Below are 16590 nucleotides of genomic sequence, written 5' to 3' on the forward strand. Positions count from 1 at the left end.
CACCCCAGTGGGTAAGGTTTGCGATTTCCAGATATTCTTGTCCGATTCACCAATTGCAACTAAATATTACTTTTTTTTTTTTGTATAAACGTACTTCATTTAACCCTCACTGCACCTGACTGATCTTTGGTACATCTGAAACTTTTGCGAAATTTAATGCTACTTTTTGTTGCTCTAAAACTGGCAAAAGATGTGATGAACAAAGCATTTTAAAGAATATTGTGCAAAAAAAAAAAAAAAAAAACATCATTGCCCAAATTGCCCACCCCCAATGATCAATTGGATCTTTATTCTTATCTTGAGGTTGTAGCTTAGGAAAAGGAGCGATCCCTGATATAAAACATATATGTAAGTTTTGCATCAACATATGGTATAGTTAATAATTTATATAGTGAAAAATTAAATATTTTGTAAGTTGCAATTGTATTGTACATCATGTAATAAAGGAAGAAAATAAGCACCAGCTGCGACTCATTACCGCCCTCTAGAGAGAAAATGATGTAGCGCAGCTCGAAATGAAGAAAATGCAAAATTCAGGTTATTTTTGTCCGTTTTAATGCTTTTAATTACCGCATTATAATATTCTCAACTACAGGTTATCAAACGTGTCTCCCACAAAGAAGCATTCTTGAACGTAAAAAATATAAATTCTGCATATTAAAAGTGCATACACCTGGCATAACAAAACATAAAAATAAATAAAAAGGCATTGTTACACCGTCATGCACCAGGCCCGACATTATTAGAACCAGTGTTCCCAAAGAGCAGAGTAGGAGAGGTCCGGGAAGGCGAGCGATCCGTGTCCATCAATCACCCTCTCCCAATCTGGCAGGTAGCAATTTTCCAATATTTACAAAACAAAACGATGAACACAAATTATAATACAATGCATTAATGAGAAGGCAAATTGGTAATGACACCATGAAAAAAAAATAAAAAGAAAATTCAAGAATGAAGCCGGTCAAAGCCATAGATAATAAATCCAGTGTAACCAGATCGGTTGTAGATGCAAGTTGTCCTCGAAAGAAAGGCGACGAAAAGTCCAAGAAATTGCTCTTGACAGGAGGTATAAGAACTTGCAGCACTTGGTCCTCACCGTGGACTATAGCACCATGGAAGGGGCTATCATGTAGTGTGTCGTAAAGGTTGTAATCTTCATTCTCCAGACAGGCGAGTGAAAACTTTAGTCATCACTGACGTGAGCGTGACAGTCTTTGATGGCGGAGAACTAGACCAAAAGGTTGTGCGATGGATCCGCCGTGACTCCAGCACATGGTGTCAATGTCCTCAAAGTGGTCAATGACACACCGGAGCTTGGAACGATAACGGAGGCGGCAAACCAGTCTACTAATGATAATCCGTTTTCTTAGCAGCAAAAAATAAAATCTAGAAGTTGAAGGATTATGTAAAAACACAACATACAGGACACAAATGTATCTTAATACTTGGCAGCCAAATAAAAAAAAGGAATAAAAATGATGGCGCACACTGCACAACTGGAGTAGAATAGTGAGAATTTAATTAAACTGGAGGGGGTTTTTTGCTACTCGTTTCCAAGAATCAGCGCTACTCTTGTCCAAAGGTGGTGTTTGGTATTGCAAAAGAATAGGACTGAGCTGCGATACCGCACACATCTTTGTGGACAATGGTGGCACCATTCTGGTGGAATAGACACAGTAGCTGTATACAGTCTAGGTCTAACGCTCGTTCTAAATGTATTACTGGCATGGAAAGCATATATAGGATCTAGAAGAGATTTGGAAAAAAAAAAAAAAAAGTCCTATGAAAAAATAGGTAGACATTAGATGGTTTGAAAAGCCATCTATTGTGTATGGCAGCCATAACAGTGGTAAGGATGCTACTGCCAAATCTAATGGGCGTAATGGCCTCTCGTTAGAGACGAGCAGTTTGAGTTGAGATGTCCTCGTCTGGCATCGAGTCCAGTGCTCTGTGCCCATTATCCTAGGAGCCCCTGGAGTGTACCAGGCCCCGCCACAATACAGTGTGGCACAGAGTAGAAGACCATGACATCATCAGGCCTCATGCGACATCATTACATCTCTGGTAGAGTTGGTGAGAATCTAGTCACAGGACTCCGTCCTACAGACAGATGAGTATGTCGAGACCGCTGGACAGGAACCATGAGAACAGTTTTCTACCAGACGGGCACCCCAGATCCTCTTTCAATTAGTGGATCTACCGCGACATCATCATTTAATCATGCCAAATCAACTAATTAAAAGAAGAGACAAGGATGCATTTCTGAAGGCTGCAGTCTGATGGCCAAAGAATACAGACAAGGCAGAGGGATCGGGACCTGAGAGTCTTTTCGCACCAATTTTAGTCTTAGGGCCTAGTGAGCACAAGAGGCACCCATGATGCCAGGCACAAAAATATGGTCGAAGCTGCGATGGAAGCCTGGCCAAAGTCACAAGAGTGTGGTCGAAGCTGCGATGGAAGCCTGGCCAAAGTCACAAGAGTGTGGTCCAAGCTGCGATGGAAGCCTGGCCAAAGTCACAAGAGTGTGGTCCAAGCTGCGATGGAAGCCTGGCCAAAGTCACAAGAGTGTGGTCCAAGCTGCGATGGAAGCCTGACCAAAGTCACAAGAGTGTGGTCCAAGCTGCGATGGAAGCCTGGCCAAAGTAACAAGAGTTTGGTCCAAGCTACGATGGAAGCCTGACCAAAGTCACAAGAGTGTGGTCCAAGCTGCGATGGAAGCCTGGCCAAAGTAACAAGAGTTTGGTCCAAGCTACGATGGAAGTCTGACCAAAGTCACAAGAGTGTGGTCCAAGCTGCGATGGAAGCCTGGCCAAAGTCACAAGAGTGTGGTCCAAGCTGCGATGGAAGCCTGGCCAAAGTCACAAGAGTGTGGTCCAAGCTGCGATGGAAGCCTGGCCAAAGTCGGACCCGGGCAGCGCGGATCATACTGCTCATCTCTACCTCTTGCCTTTTGAATGCCACATGGTCTTTGTAAATTTTATTCCGGGACTCAAAAAGAAAAACAAAGACTAAAGTTGATTTTGCAAAATGCATGACACCAAGTAATTTGCAAGCAGCATCCCCATCTTTGCTACAAGGCCAAAATGCTCTGAAGAAATACAAAAACATAAAAAACTTTTATAAAAGGTTTTAGGCCTAAAGTGAATGTCCATTCTTCAACAACATTATGTTCAGAGCTCCAAATCCCATGCACCGATGTAAGCAGGACAGATCAAAGGCTTTAAGTCATTCTTATGGTGCAGAAAGGTCAAAAAAGTATGGTGTATACCATATTTGCACCTTTTAGAAAAAAATACACAAAGCCTTAAAAATAAAAAAAAAATAAAAAGCTGCAATTTATAACCCCCCCTCCACACCTTAAAGAGAAACAATGAAATTCTGTCTGCCTGAGTCAGCCACTAGAGGGAGCTCACTGCAGACTGGTGCTCTACGTACAAACAGTATTCAGTAAGCTCACACGCTCCCTCTAGTGGTGGCTGCAAGTATAATTTTTATTTTTCTCTGCAAGGAATTTGGAACTGTGTATCACAACGATGAATTTTCGGCCTTATTAAATATATATTAAGAACTCAGTACAGGATTTGGGACTTAGAAAAAAAAAAACCCCACAATGATAAAAAGGGGATTCACATTAAATACATCATTAAAATAAGGGGACAATTGTCAGACATTAATCCAATGTGAAGTGTGTGGTATAAAAGAGACGGACAATAAAATGACCCAGGGACACAATAACCTAAACAGAAGAAAGAATTTCACACTCTGCTTCCCATCCCTAAGTTTCTGCCGCCAGTTATTAGATCGATAAGGTCTTGGAAAAGGCGACCTTGTACAGCTGGCACGACACACTGACTTTGAAAGCCTGGGGCGGCGCAAGGATCGTAAGCCAGAAACAAAAAAAAGCCCGACATTACGCTGCCAAAAGCCAAAGGACGACGAAAATGAGGACATGCTATGCAAAGGAGAGTGCGTAACATTTAGAGGAGCCTATTAAAATGTGAAATTCTCCTTAACCTTTCAGGTCCGGTCTATAGTGTAATGTAGTTTAATATTTTTTTTCCCCTCTGATTTGCATAATATTTGCATTTGGCCGCTCACAGCTTCCCCAGCCTTACCATCAGGCTCTAATGTTGTGGAGCAACGTGGAGAAAGTGGAAAAGTGCAACAAATATCGAGACCACAAGCCTTCGAGAAGTTTGTTTTTAATAAAATTGCTTGCTTTCTGTGATGGAGGATGTTTGGTACTCACCATAAAATCTATTTCTCAAAGCCTTCATTGAAGGGGGACACAGGAACCATAAGTTAATATTCTGTCACCAGGAGGCCAACACTAAGACTACATCTTCTCCCCACCACGCTATACCTGGGCCATCACCCAATTATTCATGTAGTGCAAAAGCAGTGGAAGGGGCAAAACCAAGACCCCTCCCCTCAAACAATGAAAGGTGCTGTGTATGCCAATGAAGGCTCTGATAAAGAGAGCGAGTACCAAAAATCATTATTTCTCTGTCACTTCATTGGGGGACACAGGTACCACGAGTTAATATTCGGTCACCAGGAGGCCAAAGCTAATCTCCCCACCAGGCTATACCTGGGCAACCATCACCCAGTTATGCATGCAGTGCAAAAGCAGTGGAAGGGGCAAAACCATAACCCACCCCAAAAAACACAAACAAAAAACAATGAAGGATGCATTATATCCTAATGAACCCTATAAAGAGAGTGAGTACCAAAAATCCTCATTTCTCTGTCACTTCATTGGAAGACACAATAATTAATATTCTGTCACAAGGAGGCAAAACACTAGGAATACATCTTCTCCCCACTAGGCTAAACTTGGGCAACCATCACCCAGTTACTCATGTAGTGCAAAAGTGGGAGAAGGGGCAAAACCAAGACCCCCCCCCAAACAATGAAGGCTTATGTGTATCCCAATGAAGGCTCTGATATGATAAAGAGAGTGAGTACCAAACATCATCATTTCTTTGTCACTTCATTGGGGAACATAGGAACCTTGGGTTAATATTCTGTCATCAGGAGGCCAACCAGGCTATACCTGGGCAACCATCACTCAGTTATCCATGTAGTGCAAAAGCAGTGGAAGGTGCAAAACTAAGGCCACCCCACCCCCAAACAAGGAAGGGTGCTATGTCCCCCCAATGAAGCCTCTGATAGAGATTTTTCGGTGAGTACCAAAAATTGTCATTTCTCTGTCACTTCATTGAGGGACACAAGAACCATGGTACATCCTAAAGCTGTCCCTGGGGAGGGAAAACTAAGACCAGTACTGCAAAAATTAAAGAGAGAGAAGGTTAGCACCTAACCAAGGCTAAAGGAGGTCCTAAAACTCAGGCCAATGTCTGCCTCTGAATGACACTAAGCTAATCGGGTGCAAGCTGCCCAGGTGGGGAGGGGTCAGCGTTTATTCTAAGATGCATTCCAAATGTCAACCTCAAGGTGGCAGCATAGTCACCCTTAGTTCCTGTGTCCCCCCATAAATCGACCGGGACATTCTTATTTCGGCTGACAACTTTGAATTGTAACTAAAAAAAGCAGATGAATGGGTTGTTATATGGCATCAGAACCCATATTGTTTCCATTCACTGAAGCAAGCAAAGAGATCAAAATATAGAAGCAGAGTAATTTACCGGAAAGTCACGATAAGGCCGGAGTCACACTTGCAAGTGACTCGCATCACATCACCTGGCACGGCCGCACACTCTCCTGACCAGAGCGGCTCGGCTGCATGTATTTCTATGCAGCTGAAATGCTTGTGTCCAGGGAGTGTGTGGCTGTGCCGGGTGATGCGATGCGAGTCACTTGCAAGTGTGACTCCGGCCTAAGGAAGAGTTAAACAGAGCGGTGCACAAACATTTGTTGCCGCACCATACATCTCCAGAAGAAATTACTGCATGTCCGGAATTCAGCACCGAACAGAATCTAGCTCATTGTCCCTTTGTCCTGCAAGATGGCCAACTGTGCCAACCAACATGCAAAGCAAGAAGCCAAAACTAAGCAGCAGGAATGAATGGAAGGGAATTTACTAAGTGTTTTGCACCACTTAGGCCATGGAAATAGAGCACAACAAATTGGTACCAGAATTTGCTGCTTTCCTTGGTACTTTTGAAATCTGTTAGGAAAAGTGAGCTTGGGTGCGGCCATAGACAGGAGAGTAGCTTCTCGGTGCTTTGGAATTTTTTGGATTTTCTGATGAGGCCATAGATATGTTAGAAGCAAAAAAATGGCACAAAAAAATGGTGCAAACAGATGTCTGCCGATACCAGGCATAGAATTCAGTCTCCGGTTTAGGCTATGTGTCCACGGGAGATTGCACCTGTGGATATATCCGCAGGTACGTCCGCAGGTTTCCCAGAATCCGTAGCTATACATTGCTGCGGTATTCCAGCAAAATATCTGTGGTAAACCTGCGGATATTCGTGCAACTTACATGCGGAAGTCCCGGCCTCTATCTTATTAGTGGAGAGGCGGGATTGCCGCAGGTATACTTGACATGCAGTTACGTGCGGCTGCGGGGCATCCGCAGCATATTCCACAACAGCACATACCGCAGCGTTGATACAGCACTCCCCATGTCCCATAGGATAACATGGGGAGTGTCTATAATTGATAAAACCTGCAGATTTATCTATAAAATCCAGATAAATCCGCAGGTTTTCCACGGCAAAATCCGCAGGTACATTGTCCAGTGGGCACATAGCCTTAAAGTTGAACCATATTTACAAACAGCGTGCAATATTTAATAAACAAAGCTTATTTTGCGCCAATGCAAATCAGCTTAAGGCCATGTGTACAGAGGTTTTGGAGCTGAAACGGAGCAAAAACACCAAGTTTTGGAGGAGGATTTGGAGAGTTTCCACTCTGTATCTGCTCAAAATTTACAAGCGGTGTGCACCTTTTAATACACGAAGCCCAATTTGCTCCTACAACTATGTGCACACAGATGTTTTGAAGAAGAAACTTAGCAAAAACACCAAGATTTGGAGGAGGATTTGGAGAGTTTCTACTCAGCTTCTGCTCCAAAAACTCCTGGAAAAGCCTAGTTGGCGCAAAGTCTAAGACTGGAATCTAAAACGGTGTCCACAGGGTAAGGGAAGGTTAAAGGACGACCTTAAGAGACTTCAGCCTCAAAAATGGCTGGAAGAGCGTAACTGTACATAAGAACGGAAAACCAACAAGAACCAGTGATTCTGGGTAAGAAAATAAAAAAGTTATCGCTCGGTGGCCATCAGGACTCCCCACACACAAACCCGAGAAGATATGTTGCTGCTGGAACGGTTGCGGAGAGGCGAGAGCACCGAGTAAATAGCCACTATTCGTTTGCATAGGTTACAAGTGCGTGCACATTCAAACACTGCCATGCAAAAAAACCCAAAAAAGTGCCTGAGCAAAAAGGGGACAGAAGACTAAGGAGAGGTCCAGCCGTGCGTCCAGTCGTATGCCAGCCTGTGCTATAAAATAAAAAAAAGTACATATTATTTCACTAAATATCTTTTTGCCATAGCAAAAAAATAAAAAAAACTATTCACCTTTGTGTCCATCAGGATTTTTTTTTTTAGTGTTCTACCGTATTGTACTCGGGTCGTACAATCGCTAAATAAAGGGGGAAGCACCATGTGATTGGCAAATCAGAAATGGCAGATGTCCGTCTGCGCTAAAAAAGCCGCCAACCTTTGTAGGAATGTCAGTTGCTGTTTACGAAATGTATAATAAAACCTTCCTCTCTAAACAAACGGTGGTGGAATATCCAAATACTGCTACAAAAGCTGCCCTGGGATATCACTATTCCTTCCTGAGGTCAGACATGGGGTTAAAAAAAAAACAAAACACTGGGATGGTGCAAGAGAGAAGAAGAAAGATGGAGGTTGGCGAGTCGTTAATAGGTTAAGATAAACCCGAAACCGTATGTCATACATTACCGTAGGCCCAAAGCGCGTCTTGCAGAGGGAGCACCTGCCTTCAATCTTGCAGGGTGGTGTTTATTAAAGCAGCTTGTTAATATCAAGTGTATATGGTGCATGGAATGGCGGTGAGGATTTACAAATAGAGCCTACTGTGCTTACCGACGCTTTCTATTAAATAGTAGTATACAGTGCATTGGTACTGGTATGACGTTAAGGGGGTACTTTATCATACGGGGGAGAGAAACCACCGCTACTACGGACCCGGGCGGTCTAACAGCTGACCGGGCATTGCTTAGCTTACAGAATTAACCTCTATATCTAGACGTAGAGTAACACCACTAATATGATATTATTAAGAGCGGGATATGACAAGTCAACATAGCGGCAGATTACCTATATGCAGGTGATATACTGAGATAATGGATGGAAAGAAAGGGCTCTGCTGACTTCCAGAGAGGGTAAGCAATGCACAACTTCAAGGAACGACGGGCAAGGGAAAGTTTCCTCCATAGCTGGAGAAGTCACCCAACCTCCGTCCTACTCTTCTCTGTGCCGAGAGTCACAGCCGGGCTTTGGTAAGGAAGATAAGAGAGATAAAGAGCAGCATTCTGTTGGCAGAAGAGAAAGGCGAAAGCGTTTTTTTCTCCTCTTCCCTTGAGAATTAGGACAAGCGGGCAGAGGTCAGCAGGACTGGAGGAGTTAATACAGTTCGGCTGCTGGTAAGGGCATGGCTCACTCCAGCAGGTTCCACGCAACAAAAGTCAACTTCCATGCGCAAGCGATGCTGGGAGAATACAAGGACAAGACCCTTACCCCATAAAAGATTAAAAAGAAAAAAGAAAAGTGCATACATTCCCATACAACGGCGGAGGCAGGGACAGCTTCTCCTGCAAGGATCTGCAGTCAGGGCTCGTGGTGCGGCTGCCCCTGCACCCTGGGTCACTGGGCTTTAGGCGATGGCTTTGTTGAAGATGGGAATTTTTTAAGGTACTTATCAGAAGTCTTTTTCCCGCCAGGAGATGACTGGGCTTGTCTTTCATCAGGGGAAGACTTGGCTTTGTTTTGAGGTAAGGCAGAATGCTTTTTTGGACTTGGGGTGACCTCAGCAGTTGGTGACAGTGGCGCCGACTCCGGTTTCTCTTGACCTAAGCCCTTGGTTCCGGTGGGTTTCTTAGACAATAGACTCGTCTTCCCCAAGTCTGCCGATCGCCTGTTCTCCTTCTGCCTTAGAGCAGACTTAAAGAAGCTTAGGCCCTTTTCCTCCGACTTGCTGTCCCGCTTGAGACTAGACCGTGCTGCTGTCTGAGGTGTGCGGAGGCTAGCCATGGAGGAACTTCGTACAGTCCGACTATCCGCTGGAGTATCATTGCTCTTGGGATTTGCAACACGGGTGGTGCTGCTGGGTTTGGCGGCGCAGGCTTTGTCTGAGCCCAGGCTTACCTTAGATGCCTCCCTGCTGAGAGTCTTTTCGGGTGCTCTATGCTTACTGGATGAGCTGGATATAGAAGAGGTCCTAGAAGAAGGAGCAGGTTTCTTCGGTGCTGGAGACGACGTGTTTACGTGTGCAGAAGTTGAGGATTTTGGCCTCGGCTGAGACACAGGGGTGGAGGCTTCCTGGGGTTTCCCGATGTCTTTCTTCTGCTGTGTGGATGAACGACGTGTTGGAGTCTTGACCTCGCTCCGCTTGGTTTTGGAGACCGGCTTCACACTACTGCTAGGTGCGGAGGACGTGGTCTTATTACTCTCTTTTTCTAAGACTCGTGTGGTCTTCTCCTGCCCGGCTGACGCTTTACTGGTCACAGGCTTCTTAGTCTGCACTTCCTCGCTTTGTGGCGATTCCCGGACGGGGGAGGAACTCACAGAATCACTCTGATCAACAAAGGCGATGTGGTTATTGTTATCTATAGGATCCAGCGGATTACTGCTCACCAGCTCTGCCGCGGTTTTAACTGGGGGCTCTGCAGGTACAGTTTTTTTAACCACTGGATCTTTCTGAGCACCTAATTCAGCTACTGCCAATGGTGCCCGGCAAGATGCACGATGCTCACGTCGTACCCCTTCAAGGTGATCATGGAGGCTGCCGGACAGATTGCGAAGGCTTCCAAAACAGGATGTTGATACGTGATCATCAGCCTCACCAATCTTGCTGAGGGAAGACCCGTGTATGGGCGAGTCTGAAGGGTGACGGCAAGAAGTAGCTGCACGCAGGTGGAGTTTTGCGGCTAGTGACCAAGATGGCCTAAAACCATTCTCATTGGAGACCAGAGGACTTGTGACAGAGGCTCGGCCAGAGCTTTGACGTTGGACACTGCGGACAAACGGCCGGGAAGAGAAGCCACCTAAGGAAGGAGGAACACATTACAAGTCTGTGTGTGCAACATACAAGCCAGGAAATAAAATGCATTCACATTGCAAACAGTAACGACAAGTGATGAGCAGGCACTGCCATGCTCGGGTGCTCAGTACTCGTAACTAGTGATGAGCGAGCACTACCATGTTCGGGTGCTCAGTACTCGTAACTAGTGATGAGCGAGCACTACCATGTTCGGGTGCTCAGTACTCGTAACTAGTGATGAGCGAGCACTACAATGCTCAGGGGCTCAATTCTTGTAACTAGTGATGAGCGGGCACTACCATGCTCAGGTTCTCAGTACTCGAAACTAGTAATGAGCGGGCACTACAATGCTCGGGGGCTCAGTTCTTGTAACTAGTGATGAGCAGGCACTACCATGCTCAGGTGCTCAGTACTCGTAACTAGTGATGAGCGGGCACTACCATGCTCAGGTTCTTGTTACTCGTGACTAGTGATGAGTGGGCACTACCATGCTCAGGTGCTCAGTACTCGTAACTAGTGATGAGCGGGCACTACCATGCTCAGGTTCTTGTTACTCGTGACTAGTGATGAGTGGGCACTACCATGCTCGGGGACTAGGTACTCGTAACTAGGGATGAGCAGGCACTACCATGCTCGGGTGCTCAGTACTCGAAACTAGTAATGAGCGGGCACTACAATGCTCGGGGGCTCAATTCTTGTAACTAGTGATGAGCGGGCACTACCATGCTCAGGTTCTCAGTACTCGAAACTAGTAATGAGCGGGCACTACAATGCTCGGGGGCTCAGTTCTTGTAACTAGTGATGAGTGGGCACTACCATGCTCGGGTGCTCAGTACTCGTGACTAGTGATGAGCTGGCACTGCCATGCTCGGGTGCTCAGTACTCGTAACTAGTGATGAGCGAGCACTACCATGCTCAGGTGCTCAGTACTCGTAACTAGTGATGAGCGAGCACTACCATGCTCGGGTGCTCAGTACTCGTAACTAGTGATGAGCGGGCACTACCATGCTCGGGTGCTCAGTACTGGTAACTAGTGATGAGCGGGCACTACCATGCTCGGGGGCTCGGTACTGGTAACTAGTGATGAGCGAGCACTACCATGCTCGGGTGCTCCGTACTCGTGACTAGTGATGAGCGAGCACTACCATGCTCGGGTGCTCAGTACTCGTAACTAGTGATGAGCTGGCACTGCCATGCTCGGGTGCTCAGTACTCGTAACTAGTGATGAGCGAGCACTACCATGCTCGGGTGCTCAGTACTGGTAACTAGTGATGAGCGGGCACTACCATGCTCGGGGGCTCGGTACTTGTAACTAGTGATGAGCGAGTACTACCATGCTTGGGTGCTTGGTATCCGAAACGAGCTGGTTGGATGCTTCGACGGGCTCGACTAGGGTACCGAGTATAATGGAAGTCAACGGGAAACTCAAGCATTATTTTGGAAGATCTTCCAGAAAAGAAGGGAATTTTGTTTACTTACCGTAAATTCCTTTTCTTCTAGCTCCAATTGGGAGACCCAGACAATTGGGTGTATAGCTATTGCCTCTGGAGGCCACACAAAGTATTACACTTAAAAGTGTAAGGCCCCTCCCCTTCTGGCTATACACCCCCAGTGGGATCACTGGCTCACCAGTTTTAGTGCCAAAGCAAGAAGGAGGAAAGCCAATAACTGGTTCAAAGACCAATTTAATCCGAGGAAACATCGGAGAACTGAACCATACCACATGAACAACATGTGTACCCGAAAAAACAGAAAAACCCAGAGAAAACAGGGCGGGTGCTGGGTCTCCCAATTGGAGCTAGAAGAAAAGGAATTTACGGTAAGTAAACAAAATTCCCTTCTTCTTTTTCGCTCCTAATTGGGAGACCCAGACAATTGGGACGTCCAAAAGCAGTCCCTGGGTGGGTAAAAGAATACCTCGTGATAGGGCCGTCAAACAGCCCTTTCCTACAGGTGGGCAATTGCCGCCTGAAGGACTTATCTACCTAGGCTGGCGTCTGCCGAAGCGTAGGTATGCACCTGAAAATGCTTGGTAAAAGTATGCAGACCCAATCAGGTAGGTGCCTGACACACCTGCTGAGCCGTAGCCTGGTGCCGTAATGTCCAGGATGCACCCACGGCTCTGATAGAATGGGCCTTCGGCCTTGAGAGAACCAGAAGCCCAGTAGAACTGTAGGTTTCAAGAATTGGTTCCTCGATCCCCCGAGCAAGGGTGGATTTGGAAGCTTGCGACTGTTTACGCCGACCAGCGACAAGGACAAAAAGTGCATCCGGGTGGCGCAGGAGCGCCATGCGGGAAGTAGAACCTGAGTGCTCTCACCAGAACCAACAGATGCAAATCTTTCTGAAATTGGTGGACTGGACGAGGACACAAAGAAGGTGAGGTGATATCCTGATTGATATGAAAGTGGGATACCACCTTAGGGAGAAATTCCGGAACCGGACGCAGAACTACCCTGTCCTGGTGAAGGACCAGGAAGGGAGTTTGTATGAGAGCGTTGCTAGCTCGGACACTGTCCTAAGAGACGAGACCGTTACTAGAAGGCCACTTCCCGTGAAAAGCGGGAAGGGAGACATCTTTCAAAGGCTCGAAAGGCGGCATCTGGAGAGCAATTAGAACCTTGTTCAGATCTCAGGGCTCTAACGGCCGCTTGTACGGAGTGCTGAGAAGACAAACTCCCCGTAGGAACGTGCGTACCTGAGGAAGTCGTCGTTTCTGAAAAATACAGATAGCGCTGAGACTTGTCCCTAAAGGGAACTGAGCGACAACCCATTTTCCTACCTAGATTGCAGGAAGGAAGGAAACATAGACGATGCAACCGGCCAGGGAGAAACACCCTGCGCCGAGCACCGAGATAAGAATATCTTCCACGTCCTGTTCAAATGGAAGAATGGCCCTTGAGACAGCCAGTCTGATTGGTCTGGTAGTGCCCCCGGTTAGCCTACCGTGAGGCACCACAGAACCGAGTACCACAACATCCTCGGCCAATCTGTAGCGACGAGGATGGCGCGGCCGCAGTCGGTCTTGATCTAGCGCAGTACTCTGGGCAACAATGCCAGAGGTGGCACCTAAGGTAGCTGGAACTGCGACCAATGCTGAACTAAGGCGTTTGCCGCCAGAGCTCGATGATTGTGAAACCGTGCCATGAAGCTGGCACATTGTTGTTGTGCCGTGACGCCATTAGATCGACGTCCGGCCTCTGTCAGCGGCGCCAGATCTCCTGAAACCCGTCCGGGTGAGGAGACCATCCTCTTTCGGCCACACCTCAGCGACTTAGGAAGTCAGCTTCCTAGTTTCTACACTTGGGATGTGAATTGTGGATATGGTGGATGCCGTGTCTTCCACCCACATCAGAACCTGCCGGACTTCATGGAAGGCTTGCCGGTTGCGCGTTCTTCCTTGGTGGTTGATGTATGCCACCGCTGTGGAGCTGTCCGACTGAAGTCGGATATGCTTGCTTTCCAGCCGCTGTTGGAAGGTTTGTAGGGCAAGATACACTGCTCTGTGTTCAAGAACATTGATCTGAAGGGTGGACTCTTGCTGAGTCCACGTACCCTGAGCGCTGTAGTGGAGAGAAACTGCTCCCCACCCTGATAGACTCGCGTCTGTCGTAACTATCGCCCAGGATGGGGATAGGAAGGACCTTCTTTTTTAACCAAGAGGTGGGAAGAAGCCACCACCGTAGAGATTCCTTGGCCGCCTGAGAACGAACGACGACTCTGTTGAGGGACGTCGACTCCTCGTCCCATTGGCGGAGAATGTCCCATTGTAGTGGACGCAGTAAAACTGCGCGAAAGGAACTGCCTCCATTGCTACCATCTTACGTAGGAAGTGCATGAGGCGTCTCAATGTGTGCGACTGGTTCTTAAAGAAGAGCTTGCAGCCCGTAGTGAATGCTGTTTGTCTAGCGGAAGCTCCACTATCGCTGAGAGAGTAAGAAACTCTATGCCTAGATATGTTATCGATAGGGTCGGGGTCGGATCTGACTTTGAAAAGTTGATGATCCACCCAAAACTTTAGAGAGTCTCCAGCGCAACGTTCGGGCAGTGTTGGCATGTTTCCTAAGAGAGTGCCTTGACAAGTAGATCGTCTAAATACGGGATCACAGAGTGACTCTGAGAGTGCAGGACTGTGACTACTGCTGCCCTGACCTTGGCGAAGACCAGTGGGACTGTCGCTAGCCGGAAGGTAGAGCTACGAACAGAAGGTGTTCGTCTCCTATAACGAAGCGTAGACACGCTAGTGCTCTGGATCAATCGGCACGTGTGGATAAGCATCCTTGATGCCTAATGATGCTAGGAAATATCCTTGGGACCTTGAGGCGGAGTGATTCCATCCGGAACCGCCTGGTGTCCACGAGCTTGCTGAGCATTTTTAGATCCAGAACGGGATGGAACGGCCCGTTGTTATAGGTACCGCAAAGAATTTGGGGTAAAAACCGTGACCTTGTTCCTGAAGAGGAACGGGGGTCATCACTCTTTCTGCCTATAGAGTGCACCCTGTTTGCAGAAGAGCAGCGGCTCGGCCGGGAGGTGAGAAATTCTGAAGAATCGAGTTGGAGGACGAGAAGTGAGCTCTATCCTGTACCCGTGAGACAGAATGTCTCACACTCAATGGTCATTGACCTATGGCAGCTAAATATCGCCAAGGCGGGAGAGCCTGCTACCGACCGAGGCCGCAAGTCATGAGGAAGCCGCCTTGGAAGCGGGTTTTCAGACTGTCGATTTTTTGGGCGTGACTGAGCCCGCTAAGAATCTGAGCTCCTCTGATCCTTTTGAGTCCACATTGGACGAGGAAAAATGGGACCTGCCCGAGCCTCGAAAAGGCCGAAAACCCCGACTGCCTCTTGCTCTGTTGGGGTTTGTTGTGTCCGGGCTGAGGAAAGGATGAATCCTTACCCCTGGACTGTTTAATGGTTACATTCACCAAACAGTCGGTCAGCAGAAAAAGGCAACTGGTAGGCAACCTTTTTTGGAAGCAGAATCTGCCTTCCATTCACTTAACGAGCAGACCAGGCTCTGCTTAAAAACATGGAGTAGCGGAGGCTACCGCCGCACGGTTCGCAGAGTCCAGGACAATCTGAATCGCGTAAGAAGCAAATGCAGACATTTGAGAGGTTAAGGATGCCACCTGCGGCACAGATGTACGTGTAACCGTGTCAATCTGTGTAAGACAAGCTGAAATAGCTTGGAGTGCCCCAAGGGAGAGAATGCCGGAGCCAACAGCAGTTCCATCTCCCACTGCAACTATGGATCTAGCTACAAGCCTGGAGATTGGAGGATGCCGCTTGAGACACTGGGTCCAGTCCCTGACCAAGTCAGGGGACAGGGATAACGTGTATCCTAAGCCGTTTGGAGAAGCGCATATCTGGATAAGCGTGGTGTTCCTGGACTGCCTCTCTGAAGGCAGAGTGGTCCAGAAAAATACGTGAAGCTGACTCCTCCACTGGAGGAGCTGTGAGAAATAACCCACATTCTATAGATGGACGCTATAAGATTATTTACTATGGCGTCACGATCAGGTGTATCCAGATTGAGAGCGGTCTCAGGATCAGAATCCTGAGCCGCTACTTCCGCCTCATTACACAGCGAGTCCTTCTGCTAGGACCCTGATGAAACCGAGGCCGCTCATAGTGAGCCCGCTTAGGCTGTCTGGGACTGACGTCCGTGCAGAGCCGTGACTCTGGGATGCGTGTGACATTCCCGGAGCTGTTAGTTGTTCACACTGAGGGGGGCCATGGATCAATGATTCAACAGTGCCCATATTGTGAGAGACATGTCCGGACTGCTAGGCTTCTAGTATCATAGCCATAGTCTCAGAAAAACTGTCAGTAAATACTGCAGACACCGTCCTCATCCCCTGGCCATTAGTGCATACAATGGGAGTCTATGTAACCTGCCGGCCGTATAGCCGTACATGCTGTACCAGCTGTATAGAAAAACATGTGGTTCTGCACCTTTGTTTTACACAGAGAATATGCTGATAACTCCTCCGCATAATCCAGGAGGGTATATACAACGTGCGACCAAGCAGTGCAATGTATATAGTACAAGCATATCTATAAGTGCACTTCTGCACTAGTGGGGTTAGCACCACAGGTGCTGCTTAACGCCTGTTGCAGCGATTGTGTGACTATCAGAATGCCAGGGTCTTCCACACTTGTCTCTGTTCGTACAGAAACTGACACTAATGGCTGCCGGCGTCCTTGTAGAGAAGGAAGCCGTGGGCGTGCCTGAGAAAGTGCGGGAATCCGGATTCACAGTGCACACAGTGAGAGGGGTGGAGTATGCAAAACATACTCCAGCTCTCAGCGCTGCTGTGCTATGCAGCGT

The 16590-nt window shown here is 47.4% G+C and overlaps 1 protein-coding gene across 1 annotated transcript in view; it reads right to left on the reverse strand.

Moving 5' to 3' along the window:
* Positions 1–538: 538 nt before the first annotated feature.
* The window catches only part of USP31 (ubiquitin specific peptidase 31), a 155362-nt gene continuing 139310 nt past the window's right edge, over positions 539–16590 (reverse strand). The window contains exon 16 of the mRNA XM_075318123.1: positions 539–10261. Coding sequence (XP_075174238.1) covers positions 8862–10261 — 1400 coding nt within the window. The 3' untranslated portion in view covers positions 539–8861. The remainder of the gene's footprint in view (positions 10262–16590) is intronic.

The sequence above is a fragment of the Anomaloglossus baeobatrachus genome, chromosome 7 (assembly GCF_048569485.1).
Source record: "Anomaloglossus baeobatrachus isolate aAnoBae1 chromosome 7, aAnoBae1.hap1, whole genome shotgun sequence".
In the NCBI taxonomy this organism is placed as follows: domain Eukaryota; kingdom Metazoa; phylum Chordata; class Amphibia; order Anura; family Aromobatidae; genus Anomaloglossus; species Anomaloglossus baeobatrachus.